Source organism: Leptidea sinapis, chromosome 3 (assembly GCF_905404315.1).
Source record: "Leptidea sinapis chromosome 3, ilLepSina1.1, whole genome shotgun sequence".
Classification (NCBI taxonomy): domain Eukaryota; kingdom Metazoa; phylum Arthropoda; class Insecta; order Lepidoptera; family Pieridae; genus Leptidea; species Leptidea sinapis.
In genome coordinates this window covers 10,529,704-10,545,131 of record NC_066267.1, presented here as the reverse complement: position 1 = coordinate 10,545,131, position 15,428 = coordinate 10,529,704, and the positions used below count along the sequence as shown (strand labels likewise).

Genomic DNA, 15,428 nt, shown 5'->3' with positions numbered 1-15,428 from the left:
AGTATTTTTTCCTATGCCCGAGACGTCGATCTTATAACCCATAACCTATAAAATGGCTGTATGCCCTTTTATGGAAAACAACCTATAAACCTTATACTAAAGGGAAAGGAGGGCATACGGCCCTGTTATAGGTTGTTTTCAGGTTCCACATAAGGAAAATTGATCTATAAATCTATAGTAACAGTACTATGGAGGGTAGAGATAAGGAGAATCATCTGTGTATATGAAAAACTGTCCGTTAAAATGCGTTAAATTAGGGTGGCGCTACAGTAGCATCAGGGTAGACCAAAAAAAACCGCCAAATATAAAATCACTCTAGGTGCACGTTTCCCTATAATTCTTTAAGGATATATTTACTACATTATTTTGTTTGAAATTTTCAATAATTAACTAAGTACTTTAATAGACAATAACATTATTTTTTTTAACTCGGCATACTTCAATTCGTTTACAATTGCTACATTCACCATACTTCATACCATACCCTGTGCCCACACCAGCGCCATTGCAGAAGGTTTTTGAACTGTTATTTACAGCATATGCTGTACACTTTCAACTTTTCTCCCATATTTGATGATACTCCTTGCCTCTACCCTCCATAATTTGGACAAATCAAAACTGATCACACATTATCGGGCTGTCTGTTCGCTAGTGTTAAGTGTGTATGGCTTTTTTTATGACAATAAGGGACGAGACGAGCAGGACGTTCAGCTGATGGTAATTGATACGCCCTGCCCATTACAATACAGTGCAGCTCAGGATTCTTGAAAAACCCCAAAAATTCTGAGAAGCACTACAACTACGCTCGTCACCTTGAGAAAAAGATGTTTAGTCTCATTTACCCAGTAATTTTACTAGATACGGCGCCCTTCAGACCGAAACACTGAAATGTTAACACATTACTGCTTCACGGCAGAAAAAGGCGCCATTGTGGTACCCATAATCTAGCCGGCATCCTGTGCAGAGGAGCCTCCCCCTGGTATAGAACACATATCCTTTACAGCAGCTGTCAACTTAGGAATATCTAACATACTAATGAACAGGCCTCTGCTGATATGCATTGCGACGAACGCTGTTTATGCGTTGGTTGGTAACAGCGCATGTCACTCCCTCGCTTTTTGCCCTAAGACATCTCATCCTATAACACATATCAAAATCCTTCGGTTAGAAAGCCCTTAGTATATCTCTGATATTTATGTGAAAAAATTTAAGTACCCCTAGAGTTTGAGTCACTTAATTTTTCATAATAAATAACTAATGTGTGTTAACTTATTTGACATAAAAATTCATTGGTCATATATCTATAATTAGATGACCTTCAGCAATATTTGAGTTACTGCAAAAAATATGCCAAGTCTTTAACCAAATAGAGGCGCTATTTCTTTATTTTGTGTAATATTATTTTTGGGTCAGGCAGTGATGTAATTATATGACAAAGGCTATCGAGTCTTATTAACGCATGTAGGTGTTAAATTGTAAACTCTATCACCCACGATCATTCGCACATTTGTAGGTCAAGATGAAACAACTTCTGTAAGCTTAATGTTTATCTTAATAGTCCAAGCTTTGCAGCGTTGGGTATAAAATGTTAAATTCGCGTCAGGACACGTGCCCTGATCGAAAATTCGTAAGACAGTCGTTTAAAATATGGAAAATAGACCTTCGTTGAAAGGTTTGAAAGGATTCAAACTTTATTGTCTACCAACTTTAACTTCAGAGACGGAGCTCTGTACCATTACTCAGGTTTTAGTAGCTTATTGAAGTGAAAACTTCTCTAGCGGCGTTGAGCACTTTTCTTGGTATGGGTATTAAATGTTAAACTCGCGTCAGGACACGTGACCTGATCGAAAATTCGTAAGACAGTCGTCGGAATTATGGATACGATTACGAAACTTTTTAATGTAAAATAATTGTAATACTTCTAAAGTCTTTAATATTTATGCAATTAAATTTGTTAATTTATAAAAAACTACAATTTATAATTGTAATTTTTGTGTACAATAGCGCAATAAATGAATATTGTATTCATTCAATCCATTCCAAAATACACAACCTTAATGTTCAAGTTTTCACTTCTGCCGGCACTCCCAGAGTGCAACCCGTTATTTTTTTTAAATATAAACTGGACCCTATTTCGACAGCTGACAGTAATTGTCAATAAAATGTTTTTATTTATTCAATATTGTACACTGGTTTTACTTTTTGAAAAAAAAATATCACTTTATAACATCTTCCTTTGTATTCTTTAAATTGCTGTCATTACAACGTCCTTTTTTGCGACAGAGAGAGATAGAAAGGCTCTATCTAGAGGTATAAATTATCAAAGATATTGTCAATATTACTACTATGGAGGGTGAAAGCAAGGAGAATCTTCTAATATGGGAGAAAAGTTGAAAGTGTCCAGCATATGCTGTAAATAACAGTTCAAAAACCTTCCGCAATGGCGCTGGTGTAGGCACAGGGTATGGTATGAAGTATGGTGAATGTAGCAATTGTAAACGAATTGAAGTATGCCGAGTTAAAAAAATTAATAATATTGTCGACTAAAGTAGTTAATTATTGAAAATTTCAAACAAAATGATGTAGTAAATATAACCTTAAAGAATTATTATAGAGAAACGTGCACCTAGTGATTAGTATTATTTTATATTTCGCGCTTCTTTTAAGATCTACCTACCTGCTGCTACTGTGGCGCCATCCTAATGCATTTGTACTGACACTTTTTCATATTCTTTCTCACTTTTTCTCTACCCTCCATAATCTAAATGTATAAATTATCTAAGATATAATTTTTCCATATGAATCTAGCTGCCAAATAGAAAAACTCAAATAATAAAAAGTTTGTATAGCTACCTGGTTATGATGCATGTTATGATGACTCTGCGGCCTCACAAAACTTCGCTCCCTCATGATAACACCCGGGGAGACGAAGTCCTGTACCCGATAGCTCCTCTGAAGTTCTCCACCCATTTGCGTCTGCATTTTTGGGATTGTACCTTCGCCTTACAATTTCGTTATCACCGAAAATGTTTCCACCAAAACCTTCTTTGGTATTATCTTGAATATTGTCTGAACCTCCGGTATATACAGCTTTTAGAGAAAATAAATAAATAAATACACTAGATAAATGACTAGTATTATAGTTACAACGTCAATTTATAATTATTACAATTAACATAATACACTTAAATATAATGCGAATTATTCTGATTATTAATCAACAATGACGTAAGAGATCTCTTCCCCGGTTTATATATGCATATATAAAACGTTATGTACAACCCCCTCTTGGCCACCGAGGGGTAGAAGGTTCGAGAAGTTCGTTTACAATTTATAGTATAGAGCGATGCAGCTTTTTTGATCCTTAACAAGCACAGAGCGGTTTATTACGAGGGGCTTTAAATGCCTATCTCGAATCGTTTCGTTTCGGCCTTTGGACGGCCTTATCTGAAACAAAATAGAATTCAAATTAAATTAAAATCTTATTGAAAATAATACAGACGCTACGTGCAGATTGCACCTTTCGGCCTCGGTGAGTATTTCAAGTAATTGCGATTAAAATAAACATGTTTAGGTGGTGAACCTAGCTCTATGAAATAAAACTTAAATACACTACTGATTTGAAATATATACTTAAAGTCAAGGTATCTACTTAAAAGTGAAAGAAAATTATTTTTCAAAAATATTTTGAAGTTTTATAAACCAATCTAGAAGGATACTTATAAAGTAAAAATAAATCAAATCGACTCATAATGGACAAGCTTCCTACTATTTTTGTCATTTGCAATGCTTGTCTATGACACATTTGAGTATGCAGTCTGCTGTTCATGAATAATTAACGTAGTGTTTAAATTCTCTTTGATGGATTAGTTCAGGCAATCACTTACGTAGTGTTTAAATTCTCTTTGTCACTTACTATATCAACAGATTTAAATTTCAACTGCCAAACATTTCTGATTGACAGACTTGTGCTGGCTAGTGAAATCAGTGACTCCAAAATTTTATGTGATTCTTCATCCTGCCCGCCTCCACTTGATCAATTATTAAGAGACAAAAGAAGTTATAAACCATTATATAAATATATTAAGAAAACAATTCTAACAATATAAAATAAAGTGAAGTGATAAGTGAAGTGTGAAATAAAAAGTATACATATTTAGATAATAAAAAATTACTTGACTTAAAGGTCTTAGTTACCAGGTCATAAAATCCCAAAAAAAAAACAGATTTAAATAATATCAACACAGCAGATATAAATAAGCAACCCACAGACAGAGGAGTAAGGAAGACATTTTCCCCGACTTCTTCCAGTCGCATTCAAATGTAAAAAATCATATATGCTATTTTCAGCACTCGCAGGTACCTATGTATTTCAAAAGGCATCTTGATAGGTTATCCGTGTTCAAATGTATTATTAAATAATTGGAGACAATGACAAATTTCAAATTAAAATATTTAAAATCACTTATTGAACGTCAAAAACTACCACCCATTCGAAATAGTGTGCCTCAGACCTGAGAAGAACGGGCGAAAAAAACTCAGTGGGCTTTTTTTTTTAAATTTGTACTGTAATACCGTACAATAAACATTTATAATTGAAAAGCCTGAGGGTGTTCGCTCCATTTCCAGTCTGTGATATCATTATGAAAATCATTTATGTTATAACTTTACCACACATACGGGTCTTAAGAATCCTTTTAAATTTCGTAACACAATTGTTTTGTACATTTTCTGAAATGCTGTTGTAGAAGCACATACATCGCCCAATAAAAGACTTAGATAACTCGAGTTAACCGAGTAGTAGGCATCAATCAAGGCAACAAGTTTATATTTGGTCCTCGTGTTAACATTATTATTGTCGCAGTTTCTAGCAAATTCCTTAATGGGCTTATGAACATACATAACATTATCAAGAATATATAGAGATGCAACAGTCAAAATGTTTATTTCTTTAAATTTTGCTCTCAATGATTCTGTAACCTACCTAGGTCAGGTTATGAATAGCGTGAAAACACATTTGATCACGGATTACGTATTGAGAGATCGTCTAGAATAGAACCTTAGCCTTTATACATCAATGGTACAACCAAAGCAATCGTAACAAACGAAATGATTATGTAGTATAGGTAGATAGATGTTTTTGTATAGCCTTTGTGGCGTAGCAGTCGATAACCTGCGCGGCTTACTGTTACTACGTGGAGGTGGCAATGACTCACGCGCAACTCCAGCAAGGTACCGGACAACGCTTTCATACACTTAAGGCGAAGAGTAAGCAGAAAACACGCATTCAAGGTGTTTTTAGACAAGTTTTTTGGTGAAAATAAAACATTTCGAGCTATGAACACAACTCAATCCTTTCACACATATCCTTAAGTCTTATTTGTAGGTTGCTAATGCTTGGTGTTGGTTATAGTTAACACTCCAGAGCCTTTTTGAACTATCACTTTTCCTTTCAGTTAAACAAGTTTTTCGGCATGGCATGACGCATTTTTTTAGTACAACTCTCAGAAAAGTTATTCTTATAGCTTTTACTTTTTTGTGTAGGTATTTTTATTCAGATTAGTAATGAATAACGAGGATTGTAAGCATATAAACTGTTTTCCACCCAAGAATTTTGAAAATATTGCCTTATTTACATAGATGGCGGCCGGAAGCCGTGAACTCAAATCGCTCAAGGTCGCTGGCATTTAGTGTCGCCTTAAACATTGTAGCCAAATAAGAATATACTGTATTCACTATATTCCAACCACCTGACTATTCATTTTACATGTACATATTTTATTATTTCTAATATATAAAATTCTCATGTCGCGGTGTTTGTAGTTCAACTCCTTCGAAACGGCTTGACCGATTCTCATGAAATTTTGAGTGCATATTGGGTAGGTCTAAGAATCGGACAACATCTATTTTTCATCCCCCTAAATGTTTACGGTGGTCCACGGCAAATTCTTTTATTAATTTTTTTGACATTTTCTTTTAAATTTGTTTGATTATGAGTCAGCATTAAAAAATACATACAACTTCAAATTTTCACCCATCTACGATCAACAGTTACTTTTGTATCGCGATTTTAATATCGGCAATACAATGTTTGCTGGGTCAGCTAGTTATTTCTATATAAAGACCTATTTTGTGTCTCAGTTTCTAGGAATGGCTCGCCTAGGTGAAACCTGTGAATTCCTTCAGAGTCAAAGTCAAGTTAACTTTATTCAAATAGGCTTAAACTAACCGCTTTTGAATCGTCAATAAAATATTTAAGTAATTTAGATTACTGAACCTACCATAAGTATGGAAAAAGTAGAGCTCGCGAGAAGAACATACAAAAAACACAACGGTCACTCTATTGAATCAATGAGTATTTTATCAATGTCATTATCTATATCTACCAATATCAAATATTTCTATTGAATTAGGCGTTACTTTGCGGAAATCCATAACTATACAAATGAATTAAGTTTTCTTTAGTGTTAATTCCGCCAATATTTGTTTTTAAAACAATTCGACACATGTTTCGCCTCTACACGAGGCATCCTCAGGACGTGTTGTCTCGCTAAAATCTGGCACGACCGCACGAGACTGAATCAAATGAGCCGGAAGCCGCTCTTTTATATCCTCGTCCCATGAAATGACGCGCTGTGATTGGTCGGCTGTTACCCCCGGAAGAGACACGTAACAAAGGTGATGGGACTAAATTTGTTTGTTCATTCAACAATGTAAACATGTTATTTTTATGTTTTATTATTTCTAATTTCTAACACAATTCTAATTGCTCTAACACATTTAAGCGAAATATCGCTTAAATTAGAAATAATAAAACACAAAAATAACATCGAATTGTTTTAAAAACAAATATTGGCGGAATTAACACTAAAGAAAACTTAATTTTTTTGTATATCAAATATTTCGTAAAAATTAATACAAATAGAGTGTATTAATATAAATATTCGTATATTCGTTGTATCAACCTTTAGAGCTTGAATTCATTGTTTTTGTAAGGATGCTTTGAGACCATGATGGTCGTGATTACTGTCATAATTAGTAATCACATCAAACAAATACAATGATGTATTAACTATAACAGATCCACCGGCCACCACAAGCAGAACTCGTTTACGAGTTGACGCATGGACCGGCCATCGTTTCTGTCGCACATATTTGCAGCCTTGGCTTCGACTTAGAAATACCCTTGATATTTTCAAAATCTTCTTCTTCTTCATATAAATAAAAATTAACGTGTGTTTGTTTCTCTTCTATGCAATCCTAAACAGTAATCCTAATTTGATGAATATTTGTACATCAAAGTGTTTCTACGGAGAAAGTCACCAGAGGGAGGTTCCTTTGCACAGGATGCCGGCTAGATTATGCGTACCACGACGGCGCTTATCTATGCTGTGAAGCAGTAATGCGTAAGCATTACTGTGTTTCGGTCTGAAGGGCGCCGTAGCTAGTGAAATTACTGAGCAAATGAGACTTAACATCTTATGTCTCAAGGTGACGAGCCCAGTTTTAGTGCCATTCAGAATTTTTGGGCTTTTTCAAGAATCCTGAGCGGCACTGCATTTTAATAGGGAGGACGTATCAATTACCATCAGCTGAACGTCCTGCTCTTCTTGTCCCTTATTTTATATAACAAAACAAAAGTCTCTATGCCATCCACTTTGTCGACAAGATAACAACTAACTACATAACAACCTTTGTATATGTTCGGTATATAATTATTATAAAAGTGACGACCCGCTAATTTCTCGCGTGAAACCTCATTTTCAATGTTACTCAATGGGAAATGATTGAACCTGAATAACCTTTGATCCCGACCACCTACAACCGAAGCTTTTCTCATCCAGACCTTTCCAACGATACATTATGAGGGTACCTATTGTGGTATGCAACCACAATATATATATATATATTGTGTGTTGTTGGTTCGATAATAAACTAAAAAAATATAGAGATAGGCTTTTTGAGATCGATATTACCATGTTGGCGTAATGGCTATTTTGTATAATTACTACTTTGAGGCTCCTTGGTACAAGATTCCGGCTATATTATGGGTACCACAACGGCACCTATTTCTGCCGTGAAACAGTAATGTGTAAGAGTATATCTCAAGGTGACGACAGAAATTGTAGTGCCAACAGTCAACAGTCTGAATTAGTCAACACATGTTTACCATGCTCGATAGTAAAAATTTTTTCGTAATTTGAACTATTTCATACATGGCAATAAATTTTCGTACCTAGAAGCAATATATAATGCCTTTACAGGAGTGTTGAATTCAATTTCACCGAGTTCTTCCATAAAGGCATAAAAAACCTTCGCGAGGTATGCCAGAAATATATGAACTATGAGGGTAAAACTTTGATTCAATATTCATATTATTTTAACTTGTAAAAATGGTTTGTTTTCTGTACTACATATTAATTTTTTGACACCGTGAGTGAAAAATTTCATGATCATCAAAAGGATGAGGAATTAAGACTTGAAAGAGTAACAAACTAGCTCTGTGAACGGCTGGATCTCTTGGCGTTGCGTAGAGACGTCGCTTCATTGTGTGTCTTCTACCGCATCTATCACGGGGAGTGTTCCGAAGAGCTGTTTAACCTGATTCCTGCCGCCGAATTCCACCTTCGCACGACACGCCACAAGTCAGGATTTCATCCCCACCATCTGGATGTGTAGCGGTCCTCTACAGTGCGGTTTTCAAGGAGCTTTCTCCCTCGTACTACAAAGCTATGGAATGAGCTTCCTTGTGCGGTGTTTCCGGGAAAATACGACATGGGTACCTTCAAAAAAAGCGCGTACACCTTCCTTAAAGGCCGGCAACGCTCTTGTGATTCCTCTGGTGTTGCAAGAGAATGTGGGCGGCGGTGATCACTTAACACCAGGTGACCACCAATTAACTCATATATAAATGATTTGAGTTTTCTTTAGTGTTAATTCCGCCAATATTTGTCTTTAAACAATTCGACACGAGAGTCTCGTGCGAGATTTTAGCGAAACAACACGTCCTGAGGATGCCTCGTGTAGGGGCGAAACACGTGTCGAATTATTTAAAGACAAATATTGGCGGAATTAACACTAAAGAAAACTCAAATCATTTATATAATTATGGATTTCCGCAAAGTAACGCCTACTTCAATAAAATTTAAATTAATTCATGTTCAAGTTTAAAATATTATTTACATGTTTAATCGAATAGTTTTTTTCTTCTCATGTGAGAAGAATTTTTTTCTTCACATGAGAAAAAAAAAACTTAACCCTTTAAGCCTCAAAAATCTTTGACAAGTGTGTCTTGGTTGTCGTAAACTATTTTTGAGTTTTATTTAAGACTAGCTGACCCGGCAAACGTTGTTTTGCCATATACTCTAAAAATATTTTTTTTAGAGTTAGACCGTTTCTTGGATATTGCAACGTTACTCAATTATTCTAAAATATAAGACTTTTTTCTAAAATAAACGTAGCTTAAGTTACTCCTTATTACATCAGCTACCAGCCAACAAAAGTCCCGTCAAAATTGGTCCAGCCATTTCAGAGATTAGCCGGAATAAACAGACAGACAGACAGACAAAAATTGTAAAAAAAAAATGTTATTTTGGTGTATGTACCGTATATATATTCATATATCAATATAGTAAAAATGGGTATTTCAATATTACAAACAGACACTCCAATTTAATTTATATGTATTGATGGATTGGATTTCCCTACCATCAAGTGAACCCGAGCTTGTTTATCGATGGCTTACATAAACATAAGATATATAAGTAGTTCGATATAACTAACCGCTGTCTTCTGTGCTTGTCCGGCTTCTTAGCTGCACTCGAAACTCGTTCACTTAACTCGTATTGATTTCACTACAACAAAACAAATTGCGATTAGAAAAACAATTACTTAAAGAACTAATTTACACTTATAAGTTACATTTGTATGTTGGGAATGTATGTATGTAATACATTCGAAACTGATATTAAATTGATAAAAAAAGTGCTTTCTCCAATATTCGGAATGGATGGTTAAGATGGAGTCTGTAAGTTATTCCATTGCCCGTCGGTCCAATCACAGTCCCTCTGATATTTAGGCCTAAATTCCCCCCACGAATCCCCCATACTAAATAAACATATTAATGGAAGTATCAGCAGTTTGTATTTATAATAGTTCCTCGTGTGGTTCAAAAAAAATAAATTAACCAGAAATCACTAAGAAATATGATAAATAGAATACGGTGGAATGTAAAATATTAAAAAAAAATATCAATACGACTGCCATTGATGCAGGTTGACGAACCTTGATAGCTTTCTATCATAGTCATTCGTTATATGTGGACTCAGCATAAAATTATAGTTCGATAACTTCGTGCGCGACCGTCCCACGGGGTAACAGCGGGTTACGCGCTTCCCCGCAACACACTCGCTGACATCCTTAGTACCCCGTCCCTGCTACCGTCTGTCACCCCGTGGGACGGTCGCGCACCTATTTGTCGGACGTATTTGAAGTATCACTCTCTGAAGAACTCTTAGTTTCAGATAAAATGTACTTAATAAGTAATAATGTGCCTCTGACAATGTTTGTGAAAAACTTCATGATATCCGGTTGAGTAGCTAGGGCGTGAAAGCGTAACAAAAACAAACACATTCGAATTTATAATATTAAGTAATAAATATAATCAGAAAACATTATGTTGTAGTTAACTACTGAAAAAGTTGATTCTAAGGATGTGGATGTGTTTTCAGTAGGTATAATATCGTACAAAAGACTATTCAAAATTTCTTATGGACTATTTCTAGGAGTATTTTAGGAACACAAAATAGATGAGTTATAATATCAATAACTATCATAATTACCCATTATCATATGAGGTTTTTTTTAAAGTGCAAGATAACAGATTGCTGGAACACATACAGTTAAATGTGGCAAAATATTTGGTAGGAAAGAATTGAATAATATTAATAATAAGCAAGCTACCGTCAGCCCACTAGAAAGTGTTAACAGATTCACACGAACGTAAGTGAACAATTAACGTACAATTCACACTGTTTGGGCCTTCATTAATGCATTGGTGAAATAAGGAGAGAATATCGATTGTGATATAAAATTGATGGTAATTAAAGTGTCGAAAAGCTTAAAGGAAAGTCCATTGAGGTAAGAAGTGTTAACACAAACAACATTTAATTTTGAGTCTTATTTTCATATCGATACCTAACAAATGACATCAAAAATTTAAAACTTTCAAATAAAAAAAAACTACGTTTAAGAAAACCGACTTCAAAACTGAAAAGTATCAAATAACTAAAAATTTTATTTAATACACCTCTTATGTAAACCTTTACCTTTAATATTAATAAAATACTATTATTTGTATGTGCTACATATTGCCTTTATTACATTTGGCTTGGCACCGACTTCAAAGGTTTCAATATGTAGCACATACAAATAATAGTATTTTATTAATATAAAAGGAAAAGGTTTGCATAAGAGGTGTATTAAATTAAATTTTTAGTTAGTTGATACTTTTAAGTTTTTGAAGTCAGTTTTTTTAAACGTAGTTTTATTTTTATTTTTTAACGTTTTAGTGTCAGTTAATCTAATATATAAAATTCTCATGTCACGGTGTTTGAATACCGAAAAAATACCGATCGAATTGATAACCTCCTCCTTTTTGAAGTCGGTTAAAAAGGGAAATTTATTTTACAACTGCGTCCCAGATCATGTCATACAAAAAACCTACATGTGAATGTAGATGTTGCGAAATTTAAAAAAGATTTGTATGTTTTCAAATTTTATATTTATTAAATGACTTTCAAAATTATACCACACTTTACTTGAATAAAAAGAGGCTCGAAGAATTTCTTACGCCCGTAACTCCCACAGGTTCATCTGAGGCTTTTCTTCATCTGTAGTAGATTTTGACGTTCAGTTAGTGGTTTAAAAATCCTATTTCAAAAATATTTGAATTCTGCATCTCTCAACTATCTTCCGTTCCAGTCTTACCTACGTATAGTCAGCTAGATCTCCCAAGAAACACAGGCAGTTATCTCTTATAACCCTGATCGTATAAAATATCTAAATCTCCGACCGCAAAATGCAGTAGGCGGTTCCTCATGACATCACCTTGTTTACTGATTGTCTGACGCACACTTGCATAATTATCTTATAATTACACGATATTCATCTTTATTGCTATACACATACAGCCTAATACTACGTGATTGTTTTCCTGCTGTTATATTATTGTTAGGCGATTATATAACGTATTATTGTACGCCATAAGGTTCAAATTATCATTGGGGTGTAACAGACAAGATTTGCGTACTGAATACCTTTGTTCTGGGTCAGTAAGTATGATCGGTTTTGTTTTGTGTATCGCCATTCACCGATACTGATAAAAATCAAAGCCTTATCGTAGAATTAGGCCGCTGATATGACAATAGGCTAAACAGACTGGAAATGGTGGAAAAACAATATCTTATATTAAAATGTAGAGTTACTTGTATTTACAGAGATCCATTGTTATGTGAGCGGTTGATTTTTAAAAACTATCCAGACGAACATTGCATTCGTTCAAACTTGATCAGTCAAAAAATCAGGTGGTTAGTGGAAGGACAGGACGACAGAGGAGCGTTTTCGTTTAAAGAAACGACTACATCTAAATATCTACCTAAAGAGCTAGATAAACTTTTTCCGGATACCCACGTCGTATCGACATAGAAATACCGCTCACGGAATCTTATTCCATTGGTTGGTTGAACGTGAAATATTTCTGAAAACTGTGTTATTGGAACGCTACACAACCGGATGATTAGGATCATATGTGGTTCTTGAAAACTCATGAGAGACGATTGCATCCTTCAAACCCAAACACAAAAATTGCAAGTGCAGCAAAGTTAGATGTTTCTTCTCGTATTACAGTATCTGTTCCGGAGAAATATTCCAAAGAGCTGTTTGACTTTTACTTATGTCGTCGATTTCTGCAGTCATCACACTCTACGCCAATAGTTCAAATATTCCATTCATCTACAAGCCGTTTCAAAGGAACTTGACTGCCCGCATGACCAAATAATTAATGTATTAGTCCCTTGTGGTGTTTCCAGGTCAAAGTAATATGTGCATCTTTAATAAAAGCACAAATAGCATTACTAGGAAGATCTGGCCAAAAACGGTAATATTTTATAATATGGCAAGAAGAACATGAATGGGAAATGCATATATATTAATGCACCTACCTCATTTCAACCTAAAATTAAACTAGACAGCTAAACAGGAACCGAACTTTTAAGTATTCTGATAGTCTATGCTTCGTAAAAAAACTTGGTTAATCTTAATTTTTTTAAGTAAATAATTAATAACGTTAGTGTTATCACCGGTTAGAGAATGCGTTAATTAGGCACTCAAGGTCTTAGACATCTTATCTGAAACCTGCAGAAATTATTGTGTAAACTAGTTTTAGTCAAGACGTGAGAGTATGTACTCATATAAAGCCATACCTTTATATATGACTACGAATGATAGTTTAGGTATAGTTCGACTTTGTATAACTTCGACGACCCATATAGCCGAATGGTTAGTGACCCTGACCACGAAGCTAGAGGTCCCGGGTTCGAATCCCGGTAGGTGCATTCATTTATATGATGAATATGGATATTTGTTTTTGAGTCATGGATGTTTATATGTGTTTATATGTATTATTTAAAGTAAGTATATCGTTGTCTTACACCCATGGTACAGGCTATGCCTAGTTTGGGGCAAGATAATTTGTGTAAAAGTGTGTCAATATTGTTAATATTACCTGCTTTACTGGTATTAATTATAATAATATAATGTTGACGGTACGAAATTATTGTTAAAACTTAACAATAATGGAATTGGACATGGAGCCCTTTTTCATTTTCAAGACCCTTCAAAACCTAGACAATTTGGAGCTCATAAGAGAACCACTGGTCAATATTTAAACGATAATTTAAAAATTTATACATTCATGTATAAGTGAATGTACCATAATTTTGTGAAAAAGGAACGCACAATCAAGATACGATTCTTGAGAAGGTGGTTAAGCTTTATAACAACACCATATTACATAGAAACCTAATCAATATAATGAATTCACGAAGACGCAGCATTGTGTCGTAAATATTGATCTACACAAGCTTGGTTGAAATCGAACCATTCTGACTTCATTACAGCTGAAGCCTGGCCGTATCTAGTCCCGAAGCATTTGTGGCCATTTTACGATACAAACGTTCAAGTCTCTTTTTTCCTTGGTTTTTAATTCTAGACCAAAATTATTTCCAAAAAAGATCGCTGTCGTCAATATCTGGTTAACTTTTTTTGATATTCTCGTTATTGCAAGTGCTAGATTTTTTTTTAATGGCAACAAGGGACGAGATGAGCAGGACGTTCAGCTGATGGTAATTGATACGCTCTATCCATTACAAAGTGGTGCCGCTCGGGATTCTTGAAAACCCAAAAATTCTGATCACAAAAGATGTTAAGTCTTATTTGCCCAGTAACTTCACTAGCTGCGGCGCCCTTCAGACCGAAACACAATTAACTTACACATTACTGCTTCACGGCAGAAATAGGCGCCGTTGTGGTACCCATAATCTAGCCGGTATCCTGTGCAAAGGAACCTCCCACTGGGAAAAGTGCTTAAAACGGTTAAATCATATACGCCCCACTACACAGAATCCTATAAAAATCCGACAGCATTAACCGAAAAACTAAAACAGTCCGATACATAATATTTCCTTCTCATTCAGATTCCAATATGATTGTTTCCCATTTTGAAGGAAGATTGAACGAAAATTTTAAGATTTTTGCTCACGACGTGTAGTCGTATCTGCAGTTGTATTTGTATTTCATTGCACTGATGATTGTCTCGCCCGCGTTAAAGGGACGGTATGTTGTTTTAGAATTGGAAAATTAAAAAAAGGCCTCAGCTAATATTTTCTCACAATCCACTGCATTTTATTTCAAAGCAATCTATAAGATTGGCAGTGAAGAATATTCCCATGTAGAATGTGCGTGTGTCAGTTGATAACTGGCCGCAACACTTGAAGGTGAATAGTTCTATCGCCTCTTTACCTATTATATCTGGACACTAAATCGTATATTACTCGAAATAAGACAAGAGATGATATGTAAAATATAAACACTCAGTAGGAATTGAATGGTTGTCTTGAATACTTGAATGACTCATAAACTTGTTTCGACGCAAAAAGCATTATATATTTTATACTGGTATAACAAACATCCATTACAAATTAATTACAAAGATTTATCTTCATTAATAGTATCTGTTTATGGGGCGCATGATAGAGCTTCATTTTCGAGTTCAAAGTTTTTTTGGATGAGAAGTCAAACCTTCCCGTGTAAAATGTTAAAATGTTGAAAATGTTAAAATTTTTACGAGTGAAATCGAAGTGTACCTGGTT

The 15,428-nt window shown here is 34.7% G+C and overlaps 1 protein-coding gene across 5 annotated transcripts in view; it reads right to left on the bottom strand.

The window, feature by feature from the left end:
• LOC126979633 (CBP80/20-dependent translation initiation factor) overlaps positions 1-15,428 on the bottom strand; it is a 56,085-nt gene that overhangs the window by 31,476 nt on the left and 9,181 nt on the right. For 2 of the 5 annotated variants that reach the window (XM_050829077.1, XM_050829078.1), the window contains exons 2-3: positions 9,784-9,854; positions 2,854-3,447 (exon numbers count right to left, since the gene is read on the bottom strand). In XM_050829077.1, the coding sequence (XP_050685034.1) occupies positions 2,854-2,982 (129 nt within the window). In that variant the 5' untranslated portion in view covers positions 2,983-3,447; positions 9,784-9,854. The remainder of the gene's footprint in view (positions 1-2,853; positions 3,448-9,783; positions 9,855-15,428) is intronic. The other 3 variants (XM_050829074.1, XM_050829076.1, XM_050829075.1) reach the window with 3 other exon arrangements.